We start from the raw sequence: 13,726 nt of genomic DNA on the forward strand, positions 1-13,726 counted from the left end.
GTCTGCCCTCTCATTTCCTCCCCTCAACAGAAAAAATTAATAGAGAAAACTACCATGAGACAAGGTGCTTATAATTTTGAATTTCTGCCTTTATTCAGCTTATTTAACTTGTTTCTCCCAAAACTGTTTTTGAAAGAAACAATTTCTAACATAACTGTTCCACCCGTATGACATAAACAAGTACCTGGATGTAAAGAGCAGCATGTCCTTGAAGTGAAGGAATCCCCTGGTCCCTGGCTGTGACCACCATTCTGTAGTCAGATCTCTCAGCATGCGACAGAGACCGGGTTGTTCTTAACTCCCCACTGACAGCATCGATCTGGAAACATCCTATACCTTCTTCTATGGGGAAAAAATGGATACGAGTTATTGCAGATCTCTTCAGCTTGCCTCCATAGTACTGCACATCGTAATTAACGGTAAGAGCAGGACCCAGAGGACAGGGAACCTGCTGCACTCACTTGGTTCACAACTCCGTCCTTCACTGAGTACATGGTTAACATAAACCTCTTACTCTGGATTTAGAAAGCTACAGAGAGAAATGCTATTGAGTCCTAAAGCAACTGCTCAATTTTGGATCATTATTGACACCAGTGGTGCATGCAACGGGAAAGCAGAAGACACCCCAGGACTGGTACTCCTACTTCCAACATCAGTTGGCAGGCAGGGCCAGAGGAAGAATTAAGTCTTGGTCTCTGAACCAGCATGAAAAGTCAAGTAATGCTGGATACACTGGCTGGCTCATGTCCTTCATAGCCTATGGGTAGCAGAGAGCCATATCTACCCCTAAGACACCATAATTGAGTGATGCCACCTGCCCTGTCTGTACTCTGAACCAGGAGCTGATTGGGGTAGCTAAAACCTTAGAGTAAATTGTTGCAAAGCAACATGTGAATATTGGAAATTATGTTTACATCCCTCATCAAGGACTGGCTGCATGCTAATAACAAGCAACTTTAAGTAAAATTACTACTTGCAGCTACATCACATTACATTTATTCTAGAGTTTCAGAGAAAAATTCTACCATAGAAGAGTAAATAGCTCTGTGACTTGGAATCATAGAATCATTTAAATTGGAAAAGATGCTTAAGAGCAAGTCCAACTGCAAACCTCACACTACCAAGTCCACCACTAAGCCATGTCCCTAAGTGCCACATCTACACACACATCTTGTAAATACTCCCAGGGGTGGTGACACAACCACTTCCCTGGGCAGCCTGTTACAGTGCCTGAAAACCCTTTCAGTGAAAAAACTCTTCCTAATATCCAATGTAAACCTCCCCTGGTGCAACTTGAGGCTGTTTCCTCTCATCCTACCTCTTGTTACTTGGGAAAAGAGACCGCCACCACCCACCTCCCCTCCCATCATTTTCAAGGAACGCAATACAGATTACTCTCCAATATTTAGTAAAATGGGAAAGTATCTATTACTTGGTATACCCTACCTGAAACTGAGAAAACTGAATTTGTCGTAACTACTTCTCTCTTCAAATACTATGCAAACAACATTTTTCTATGTGAATTTTTAATAAGGTGTGCTAGTAGGTTAAACAAAGTCATGCAGCATAACAGCTGCTATTCTAATAAGCAACTGTGGTAAAAATAAATTCTGTGCAGATGTAGTACACAAAACACCCATAAAGAACTGTATTTCCATAGGCACCTAAGTGAGCATGAAGCTGTTTACGTTCTCCAAATCTGCACATGCAAATTAATTAGCTACACATAGAGATGTTCATTTTTGTATCCAATCATGTCACCTGGAACTGTAAAATATTTGCACCTGTACAATCTGAAAAAACACTGAGCAGGTTAATTAGCAAACAGGGTTTTCACAGCCAACAAATAGGAGTTTTTTTCCAATATTGTTCTGCTATTTTTGACTGACTATAGGTTTCTAGTGCTCCACGAGTCCCTTCTGGGTTGACTCTTGCAGTCTGGAACGTAACAAGGAAATTGCCAACAAAAGACAAATATGCAGAGACAATTATATTGAATGAGACAGTTCTGCATTCTTCATGATAGTTTCAAAATATTAATGATGCCGTGTTACTGTTTTCATAAATTGCTTTTGGTTACTTTCCTGGTTTAGGTCTCAACAGTATGTCTACGTTCACAGATAGGCTATTTTGTTCCATATACTGTTTCACGACACAAAATCCCACCTAAGCAAAAGACAGGGGATATGAAAAACAGAACACATAATGTGAACTGCATGCATATTTTTAAGATTTTGCTAAAACTGACATTTAAGATAACTGATAGGAATAACTAACAAGAAAACAATTCAGTAAACAGATGAGCACAAACATTATTCCCATAATTTTTCTACCAAAAATGGAGCTACAGTTACCAAACTGAATGAAAAATAAAAATTATTTTTTTTTAAAAAGGTAATCAGAGAACAAAACCATTGCAAGTGCATAATTGCAATCTGAGCATGAAGCTATGAGGATTCACCCTTGCTTCAGCAGTGATGAGGGTAGTCAGTACCTCTTAACATCAAGACCAATACTTGTTCAGTTTCAAGTAGCAGAACATAGATAGCTAAGCTCAACTGAAGGTGTCAGTCCACAGAGCTTTGGAAAGGTTGAGGCTTATACATAGGAGAAAGGAATGGTCAGAATCTACGTTTCTGAATAACATAAAGGAGAAGTGGTCAGAAAAATTACCAATAGCCTTATTCACTAGAGACTGCATCTCCACTCAAATCCAAATACTGCATGAAACGCTCCATTGTGCACATATTTTGGCAGTGATGAAAGTAACAGAAAAGTCTAATAATGTTGGAAAGAGATACTGTATAAAACCAGAACCCCTTGGGACTTACATTTTGAAAGTCTCATTTTCATCTATTTCATCTGGTACTGCACTATGAAGACAATCAAAACTGAAACATCTTTATTTCTATTTTTCTGGTGGTTTTTATCAGTCTAATTTTTAATTTATTCATGGACAGTTTCAAAGTGTAGCTATTTCATTCCAAATGAGAAAAAAATTCAAGAAAAAACCCTTATGAAATTGATTTCCCTTCATCTACAGACTAATCAAACTTTTATATTACATCTTTTACATAAAGCAATTCCTTTAATTTCTTTCATTTCAAAAATCTACCTAAAGACAGATCTTGCTTTTGAACTGATTTCATAGATGATGTGCTAAGAGAAGAGATAGACCACTTTTGAATACTTTTGCCTAAGATTACTGAGGGCATGTGCACGTGAGTGGTATCTTGCTCAGTTTCTAAATACACTCCAAATCATCCTCCTCGTTTTTTTGAAGTTCAAAGTGAGGAATAAGGGAAAAGGCAGTTTCAGGTTTTACACTCAAATAGCATGTCAGTCATAGCTCTAAAAGCTCGTGCACCCTGCACCTCCAGAAACAACTGCTCAGCTTTCATCTCCCTAAGTCGCCTGAATTAGGCAACTGCTGCTTATATCATATACTCCAAAGATGTCCCTTTTTGTATGAAGAGAAAAGGAAGAAAGCATAGAAGACATGGACAAGAAAGAAGGAAATTGAGAAGAGCAGATGAAACGTGGAACAGAAAAAAATTACAACTCTTAATAACTAGACTCTAATGGCCCCAGTCTCTTCTTGTGCTTGCAATTCTACCTTAACGTGCCAATAAATGGATAAGCATTTTCACTTAAATTTCCCACCTCTGCGTTTTCCAGCCTGTTGGCCAGACTTTGATTTACATGAGGTTCTCCAAAGCCCAGGCACCTTCTCAGCTCTGTGCCCTCAAATAATAATCTGCAGTATTGGACAAAAAAAGATGGCCTGAGAAATTCCAGGCCACGTGTGGCTGTGAACTGTGGCAGAACAGTCAAGCCTTCCAGGCACTGACATTCAGGCAAAATGGCCCAGAAAGCAGAGAGAAGGTGACACTAGAGTTTTCTCAGACATTCATGACCTCAGCACACAGTGGTTGTGTACAGCTAACTCTTACCTAATGTCCTGAAGAACAGTATCTTCCCTAGGTTTTAAAATAGTTAGTGCCTTGGCCATCTCATTCTCCTTTGAGAGGAAAGAAAAGATGTTTCTCTTAACAGAAAAAGAGGAAGGCAATGCCACGGCTCCCAGAGCTCGAACACCACTGGGCTGCTGCAGAAATGCAGCCCTCTCAAGTTAAGAGATGCTCTTTTGCTGCTTGCAAATCACCCTGGAGAACGAGTACTCATCCACGGACACATACACCACTTGCCAACTCCTGTGTGTATGCAGTGCGAACCAGGCTCCTCCTCTCCTGGCACTCTGGTGGTCTAGTGCCAATGTATCTGCAGAACTGGTCCAAATACAACTGTAAAAGCCTCTACTTCGCCAGTGCTAGTCTTAAAACAAAAAGCAATAGTTTACGATGCACTTTAAATACAGACTAATTTTTGTTATAAATGCTATACTCTAACCTATTGACAATCATAAAGAAGGGCAGACAAATCACTTAGCAATTGCCAGTGTCACTAAGGAATAGTACACATAGCCGGGATCCTCCTCCCTCTGAACTAGGTTACGCTTTCAGTGATAACACTGAAGCGGAGGTATGGCCATATGATCATGCATTTCTATACACCTAAATGTTTATGGATGATTTGTTTTGATTTCCTGGGAAGAGGGAGGGGCATTCTGAAGGAAATACTTGTCCTCTGAAGGCTAAAATTAATCTGTTGGGTAAACCTCATAGTTCTTTTACAGATTTTTCCTTACATAATTTGTTGGAATTTGGCATTAGCCCTCCTGCGTAGCTTACTCTATTGCTGCTATCCTGGCATTTCTTTAAGGTCTCAAGAACATGAAAAACTACCCTGTGAGTCTTACAAGCTTCTTAACAGCTGACACTGACACTCACAGCTCTTAATCTTGTGGCAGTCCCTCAACTGTTGAAAAGAGCACTGGTCTGCATGCAGTCCGCCAATTAACCTGATGTCTTTGTGTTTAACAAATATGGCTGTAAATTAGATCATGTTTCTTCACATTTTAGTACTGAACAGTGTCCCAGAACTAGAATATACTATTTTAAATATAAACCAGGCAAGAACTTCACCATGAAACAGAAGACCAGATGTTAAAGGCTGTGAGCCAACTAACAACAACAACAAAAATGAGTATCAGAGAAGCTCAGCTGTTTCTGGATTTGTTTATCAGGAAAATATCTAGTTCCAAGGCTGGCAGGGCTCTTTTAGAGAGGTTTTTTTGCTGCTGTTTTTATCCTTTCGTTCTTTCTAGAGACAACATTTACAAGACCAAGGATATTTTGTGTTGCTAGTCATTTTTATAATCTGAACTCTTACTTACTCCCCTCCCGGGCTCTACAGTGAAGCCAGTAAGAAACTCCAATGTGCTGTTTAAAGGAGGGGGATATAGTTAGATACACAGACAGCCAGAGACCCCTGAAGGACACTTCCCGTGTTGCCTGGCCATCACCCTCCAAACAAAGCGTTATATACTACTCATTCCCTTTTTCTTAAGGGGGATCAATTTTGTGCAAAATACTATTACTCATAGTGCAGAAGTCTATGATTCTGTCCAATTCCCTCTAGAAGAGGCAGCCACTTGTATCCAAATTAAGGGAATAACAGTATGGCCATAAACTGACTCTACAGTCTTTTATTATCAATATATATTTCAACAGCAAAATTTTCAATAGAGTTATTAAATGTCTCATTTTTTTTAAAGCATCTCTTGGTGGAAGAGAGCAGAGTTAGTTCGCTGGCCCTTGAGGATTTGGATCTTAAAGTCCTTCCATTACTCCACAGAAGTCAAAAGGGTACATAAAGACACAGTATAACATAATCCACGGGAATCTTTTGGTAATCTCAACCTTGGCAAGAGGAAGCTACAGATTCTCTTGGTCTTTAAAAGCGAGAAGTAATGTAGCTTTGCAGTATTTTGTCTCTGCAGTGACAAAAAACTGTAATGAGTTTAAACGAACTGAGCCCACGTTTGAGCTCTGCCTACACGGGAAAGAACACGTGAGGAAATGCGCTGAGTGGGTGGAAATACTGGAAATGTTTTCTTGCTCTGATGAAACAGTATGCTCCACATGCAAGTTATCATAGACTACAAATACTGAGATTGAAAGGTATTGATTACTTTAAACTGGTAGAATAGAGCAGGTACCAAAATGAAATAAATAGTTCTGTTCTTAGCACCTCTTGCTGTTTTGAACCAATAGTGAAGCAAAGCAGGAGGAACAGGCACGTCTTCCTCACTTGTTACAGAAAGGAATTCTCTCTCGTGTAAAAGTGTAGCAAGTGGTATATAGGAAAAAGAGAGATCACAGCTATGTCTCTTACCATTATTAATGCCCCAGTCCCACTTACGCTCTAATTTAGGACTGTTCTGTTATTGATTTCACTGCAAAAAACCCCCTAGATCCTATAGCTTATCCCAGAAGTGAACTACTACATGTAGGAATTACAGGGAAAACTGAAGAAGGTAAGTGTTTTTAAGCAGCCAGGCTATGTCAGGCTAACAGAGTGCTGAACAAAGGGTGAAACACGAACTAAAAACCACAAGCCTCATTGCTTGCTCAGATTATTTGCTGATCCCTCTGATCCCCATCTCAAACTGTCATGTACCATTCTTCTAGCAGGAAAATTTTCAGCTGGTCATGGGAAAAGGGAGATCATCTTTCCTTTAAGATGTTAAACAACTGACTGAAACACTAAACTGTACGGTGCAAGATCACAGTCCTAATCTTTTCTGAGTGCTGTTTGAATGCTCTCCGGCCGGCCACACAAGCAAACCAAACCCCCGGGGAGATGGAGCAGAGGGGGAAGGGAAGAAAGGTAGCAGCTTGCACCTCCTTAGATCATTCATAAGACATATATAATGGTCCTGATTCCTATTTACACAGGCACCTTCATTATCTAACAGACACAAAACATACATAAAATCCTGCCTGTATACGTGGCACCCTTAAAGCTCCAGTTATTTCAATGTATCTTTTCTTATGAATAACACTATAAATTCTTACCTGATTCTACTGAATATAATACAACACCGTTGTTTCCAGAATCAAAGTCTTTTGCAAAGAGAGTGGTAATGAGCGTCCCCGATGGCTGCCCTTCCAAAACCTGTCATCAAGCAATTTATAAATAATTTAGAAATATCCATGGACAACAGCAAGTCTTAAAATAAATTCCTTGCCATAACATGAGGGTTTAGCTGTTGTTCTATTTTCCATTTCAGTAACATTTACAGTCAGTGCAAACGGCATTTCAGGAAATGGTTAAATAATAACAGTTCTAACAATCCTGTTACGGTCTGCTTGTATTGCTAATTAAAAAATCTTTAGTAGAGCAGACTCAGAGATTAGAAATCAGAAGAGATTCTACTGCATCCATAAATGAAATTATACATGTATATCCTTTACATCTAACAGTATAGAAGGCAGAAAAGTGCAACCCTTTCATGAATCTTGAAATTCACAAAAAAAGTCTCGATTCAGAACGGGTTACATGTCTGTTTTGGTGCTGTGCTGTCCCTGTTCCACAGCACGGGGGTTTGGGCTCCTGCCACAGGGTGGTGCTCAGACACCGCCAGCACCCCGGGGCCAGACCCACCTTGAGGCGCAGCTCCTGCCCCGGTGCCACCTGCGGGAAGAGGGGCTTGTTGTCGTTGAGGTCCCTCACTGCGACGTACACGGCTGCTGTCGCGTTACGCCGCGGTGCCCCGTGGTCAGTCACTAGCACGGCCAGCTGGTGGTGAGCTTGTTTTTCACGGTCAAGTGCAACCCAGTTTATGATTTCACCTGACAGAGAAAGAAAATGAAGGAGAAAGGGAGCTTGATATCTACTATATGCTAGCACTCATCTTTCTACATGCAATTACACATTTAATTTATCATGAAATAACAATACATGTCTTCTAATACAACTTACTTATATCGTAAGTATATAACCTCAGATGTCCAAGCTCCATTCCATACAAATGTGTCAATCACAGTTTGCACTTGTACATTAGTACCATCTCACATCCTTTACTGTACAGTGGAAGCCTCAGAGCAAAGGCAGAACACAGTACAAACCAACACACTGACCTTCCACAGAAATCCATCTGGCCTTTTCTTCACCACACTTTAGGGCAGACAATATTTAAGCACAGGGTTTTAACTGCTGACATTTTGCCTTTATTATGCCCTTGAGTTAGGAAATTCTCAACACAACGTCTGTACGCTAATCAGGAACCCTCACGTCTCCTATACATTCTGGTAAACACTGTGAATAAATCTGACCCAATCTTCTCCCCATCTGCTCAACCATGCTCAAGCTATCTGTAGGTTTGCAGTTGACCAAAGTCCTTCACACAGATAACCACATATTATTTCAAGAACTTCTTGGTTAACTCCTAGTACTCTGTTTGCCTTTAAACTTCCATAAGCATACTATACTCAGCAGGAACCTGCTTTGAAATGACAATTTTATTTTGACATTCATACAGAGAAGTTCTCCGAGAGCCTATTCACTCCCCATGAGGACAGGACAGCTGGGAACAGGAATTTTAACAGCAGATCTTTGCTCAGTATGGATCATTTTACTAAACCAGAGGATTCTCTTTCTCTGAGCTCTCCATGCCATGGTCTGTGGTGTTAAACTGTGTGGACTTAGTAGCTATTACTCAAGGCATTTAGGATTCGCTATTCAGAGTATACTCTGTGCCGTGGAAAATGTCCCTCGGCCACTTTGATTTCTGCGGTGCCCTGTACAACATGAACTCAGTCTTGATGTAACTTACAGAAGTTTTCACAAATATTTTAAATCACTGTAACTGCCAAATGTCATAGTTACCCTTACAATTATTTATGGCTGATCTGTTCTTTTCAACTGCACTTAATCACAGGCAATTAAGTTCCTCATATGAACTACTGAAGCTATAATTTCAAACTCTTTCTTTTAATTTGTTAGTCAAACACTGAAACTTATGACCAAGTGACCAGCATGAAGTCATGAAAAAATAAAATACTAAGAGTTAGTTAATTCTTCATGACCACGTATTAGATTTATTTCACTCCCCAAATTGCGAAGCTGGGAGTTAGAATAGTCACATATCAACCCAAGAGATTCACAGCGATTCCTGAAAGCTTTACACTTTACTTCCTTTAGGGAAGGCTGCTTTCCCCAAGCAGTATTAGGCAGATGACAAATCATAAAATGCTACCTGTGTTGGAATTCATCTTGAAATATTTCCCATCAGACAAGAGGAAATAAGAAAGTTGTCCATTTCTTCCTGAGTCTTTGTCAACAGCTGTAATGGTGCCAACCACACCCCTGGGAATTGGATTTTCCTCCACTTCAAAGAAGTAGCTCTCGTGCATAAACATGGGAGAATTATCATTTTCATCCAGGACATTAACTATTACCGATGTACTTGCATTTTGCCTGAGGTCTTCATCTTCAGAGGTGCTGACTAGGGCTCTAAAACTTAGGATCTGTGCACATTCATAGTTCAGATGCCTCCGAAGATAAATCCAGCCAGTATCAGAGCTGATTCCAAATGCAACAGATTCTGTGCTAGGCTCTAAGGAATACATCAGCTTGGAGGTAGCACTGTGTGGATCAAGCGAGTGGGCTTGAACCTGAAGGATTTGGGCACCTGGAGGGGTAGCTTCACTGATTTCTACTTGATACACCAAGTTCTGAAAACACAAAGTAGGGCCCACCTTCTGCTCTTCAATAATCACCGTCAACATCAGCGAAGAAGTCAGAGGAGGCCTTCCGCAGTCTTCAGCTGCTATGTGTAGAGTATATTCCTGCTGCTTATCTGCAAACACTGTGCTGCTGAGGTTTACCACTCCAAGGCTTGGATCAATGCTGAACACATTTGACTGCTTGCTTGCAATACTGTATTTGATCACCCCATTTAGACCACTGTCTTTGTCTTCTGCATGAGCAATATAGACAGCGGTACCAGGAGGCTGGGTATGTGAAATAGTTACCTTATCAGATTTGGTAAGAAATACGGGAGGGTTGTCATTAATATCTATCACAGATATGTTGACCTGGGTGCTACTGTAGACAGGGGAGTTACCCAACTGTGACTGAACAGTCAGCATCACAACAGCCTGAGTTTCATAGTCCAGATGTTTTTTGGTGCGGATGATGCCAAACTGGGGGTCAATAGAGAAACTTCCATGTGGATCACCGGAGGAAATTCTGTAAGAAACCACTTCTAAAGAATCTAGAAATGGAAATAAAAAATGTAAAAAGGTATATGAAAGTAGTAACATGAAGGTTGGTAAGAAAATCTGTGAAGGACGCATGCAGTTACATTCAGCAGAACAAATGTAAGCTACAGAGTCTTTTGACTTTCTTGGGCTTTTTATGCTTCCTTCTTCCCATCCCCGGAGCCCTTCAGTAAAATATGACTGTATACAGTTTGTCCACTGGTGTGCCATTTGATTTTCATCTCACTGGTATGATAAAATTCTATACAGAAAATAGTATAATAGCCTCTTGTTTTTCCCTGATCTAAAATACAGAAAAACCACTCCTATAAATTAGTCTTATGGGAGTAATTTCACTACACACCGGCATTCACTATAGCCAGGAATGAAACAGGTGCCAGTTCTCTGAAAGAACTGCATTTTACTGAACTTACTGCTCACGGATGACAATTGCTGTAACTCTTATACATCAGATGCCACCTAAAGCAAAAGCTGTCTAAAGGTTCAGGCTTATTACCACGGCTGCTCCACAGGTGCTACCTCACCCTGAGGACAGTGGTTAATGCATTGTCCTTCCAAGAAGGAGAACATGGGAGGACCTGACTAATCAAACTTAAATAAAACCTCTGCCTCTACCACCTTAAATGTAAAGGTCCTTCATCAAGCTGGTATGTGGACTCATGGCTCCCACTGCTCTGCATAGGAATCAAACACATATGTCCCTCAGGACAGGGTCTTTTATGACTAAGGCCTGGCAGGAGCTAATCCATTTCCCTCCAAAAATGACAATGAAACCAAACAGATTAAATACATTTTCAAAAGGTTCCATAAACATTCATCTGGAGTTCACCACTTAATTCGAGGCACTGGGGGGAGGGGGGGGCGGGCGTTTTTTTGTTTCTTTCTTTCTTTGGGTTTTTTTTGGTGAGGGGAGTCATCTGGTTGGTTTTGGGTTGTTTTTTTTTCTCCAGCAGCAGCAGCACTTCATATAGATTTTCTGAAACTTCTGAATACTCTGATCATGAATACTGCTCTGAGATGTGTCTTGCATGGCTAATGCTTCAACAGAAGCCACACTGCCACACAAACCCTTCCTTACACTTTTCACAATGTGCTTCCCATCTCCCCATTTACAATTACAGAAATCTATCCAGAAGAAAATGGAAGCAATTGCCAATCTCCATGGACCACCAAGGAGAGTACCACAAATCTTCATCTGTTCTAAAGAGCATCCTGATAAGCAGCGCTTACACCAATTGCTGTAAATACCAACAGTAAATACTATTTAATGCTAGACAGACTGAATAAACTATATGAAGGCTTAAAAGAAATTATCTGCAGATATTTCCAGTTAATGGTCACAGCAGAAATGCAATGTAATCCCTGACTGAGCACACAACTTACTTGGAGGCCCTCTGGCCTTTACAGTGCCAACTGGGCTGTCTTCATGTGCATCTTCAGGAACAGAAAAAGTATACCGGGATCTCTCAAAGACAGCAGGGGCCAAAGCAGCCTGAAGGACGTTGACTGTGACAGCTGCATTGGCGGCAGAGGGAAGGCCACCCCCGTCCCGTGCAGAAACAGTCAGGAAGAGCACAGAACGTGCCAGGTGGCTGAGAGCTGAGATCAGGTAAATAATTCCTGAAAGCACACAGAAAAAAAAAATATTAAAAAAAATAAATTCAGCAGGCTGACAAAATAGTATATATGACAACATATACAGCTGCTCTAAGAGAAGACCAGACAATGAGGAGACAGCACTCCCAATTCCTCTCTGAGAGCCAAGTTTTTTCAAATTGTATGGTCTTTACCATGCACAAAGCCACTGATGCACGCTAAGTTCTGTGTCAAAACACAGTGTTGATAATTCTGATTTTAGAAACACAGATTCAGCTAAATCTTGAACAACTTCACCGAGTTGGTGGATGACTTCTGAATTTTCAGCAATGTTAGGAAAAACACAATTTTACCAGTACTAGTCTATAGGAGTCTGGAAGTGCATTGGGAGGAAAAAATGCTTAATTTATCTTTGCAAACAAAGTTAACTTTTATTTCCAACAGGCTGCGGAGACATTCTGCTTGAATAAGCCCCCAAATAAAGCACGCACACAGACAGAGTTGAAGCCACAAAATAAAAAACTTAAGGGGAGTGGCCTCCGTGGAAAGTATCTGGGAAGCAATCACCTGCTGTCTGATCACAAGTTTCTGGTAAAGTACCCTTTAATAGTGAACTCTAAGGTCTGATGAATTTGCAAGCTGCTAACAATTACATTATATACAAACTATATGAAATAATTCTTTGAAAAGAAAATGCAATACTCTGTCCCGAAGTACAGCACTTCAGATGTGCCTTCTTCAAGATAAATACATTTTCATTCTTTAACTCTGCTAAATAAGACTAGCTGTCTCCAAATACATTCTCTTTGACTGCTAAAAAAAGTCTTTAGTAATAATGATAATTATGCCCAATTTTCAAATACTCTCTATATAACTACAGAAACCCACATTAACTCTTATTACTTAACATGGTAGTATGGGTGAAAGAATGAATGTAGCAGGAATCCTGTCCCATCTTTTACAGTAAAAGTTTTTTTACTTTCTTTAAAGTTCATACAAGCTTTGCTTGAGTGAAGACTTCAGTCTCAGCAATAAGAATTATATTCAAACCATAGCTCTCTGTGGAATGTTCATAACTGTCCACAATGATTATCCAAAACTGATACCTGTTAATTATTCCATGACAGACAATCATTCATTGCCCTTTGCAAGCAAATTAAAAGGTTTATGATTGAATATACAAACCTGTAAAAAAAATCATTAGCCCTCAGAGCACTCGTGAAATCTCTGGTCTAGATGATGTGAACACAAATACTTAAATTTAGGGGTCAACACTAGATCACAGAGCAATACAGCAGATCACGTTATGTTCATAACCTCATAAATTGTATAACTAAATTGTAACCTGAGGCACACAGTCGAAGGCCAAGTGCTTTCATCCAGGTAAAAGACAGAATAAGGAAACATAACTGTGTCCTAGGGAGCATTACTACGGGGTTTTCTTATTGTTTCCAGCAACTGCTCTATCATTGAGCAGGAGAAAGAACACTTTCACTTATTCTGAGATGACAAAAAAGTCATCAATATTCTAAGACCCTTTGGTAGTCACAGATTTTGCAACACACAAATAACTACTTATAAAGCAAGTTTTTCAACATTTAAATGAAGATGAGAGGCGACCAAATGCAAGAAAATTCTTCTTAACAATGACCGAGTTTAACTATACACTAAATGCTAAAATTGCAGTAGGCCAAGTAGTGAGGTTGCAATAAACTCAAGTGATTGAGGTAATAGGGACAACTTTCTACATACCAACTGATATTTTCAAGAAATCAAGTAGGCTTTTTGTAGAAGCTGGTAAAAACAAAAAACCTCTAGCAGCTCAATAAAACCAAACCTTTAAACTGTGAGTTACCCTTGTAATTTCCTGAATCTCAAGACAGGTTTAGTAGGGATGATGCTTGGCATTCAAGTCAGACATTTAGTGGTCCTATTTGCCA

The 13,726-nt window shown here is 40.0% G+C and overlaps 1 protein-coding gene across 1 annotated transcript in view; it reads right to left on the reverse strand.

Moving 5' to 3' along the window:
- DCHS2 (dachsous cadherin-related 2) overlaps positions 1-13,726 on the reverse strand; it is a 72,979-nt gene that overhangs the window by 35,589 nt on the left and 23,664 nt on the right. Inside the window, exons 4-8 of the mRNA XM_027804509.2 lie at positions 11,574-11,810; positions 9,164-10,183; positions 7,570-7,757; positions 6,981-7,080; positions 185-342 (exon numbers count right to left, since the gene is read on the reverse strand). Coding sequence (XP_027660310.2) covers positions 185-342; positions 6,981-7,080; positions 7,570-7,757; positions 9,164-10,183; positions 11,574-11,810 — 1,703 coding nt within the window. The remainder of the gene's footprint in view (positions 1-184; positions 343-6,980; positions 7,081-7,569; positions 7,758-9,163; positions 10,184-11,573; positions 11,811-13,726) is intronic.

The sequence above is a fragment of the Falco cherrug genome, chromosome 1 (assembly GCF_023634085.1).
Source record: "Falco cherrug isolate bFalChe1 chromosome 1, bFalChe1.pri, whole genome shotgun sequence".
NCBI classification, from domain to species: domain Eukaryota; kingdom Metazoa; phylum Chordata; class Aves; order Falconiformes; family Falconidae; genus Falco; species Falco cherrug.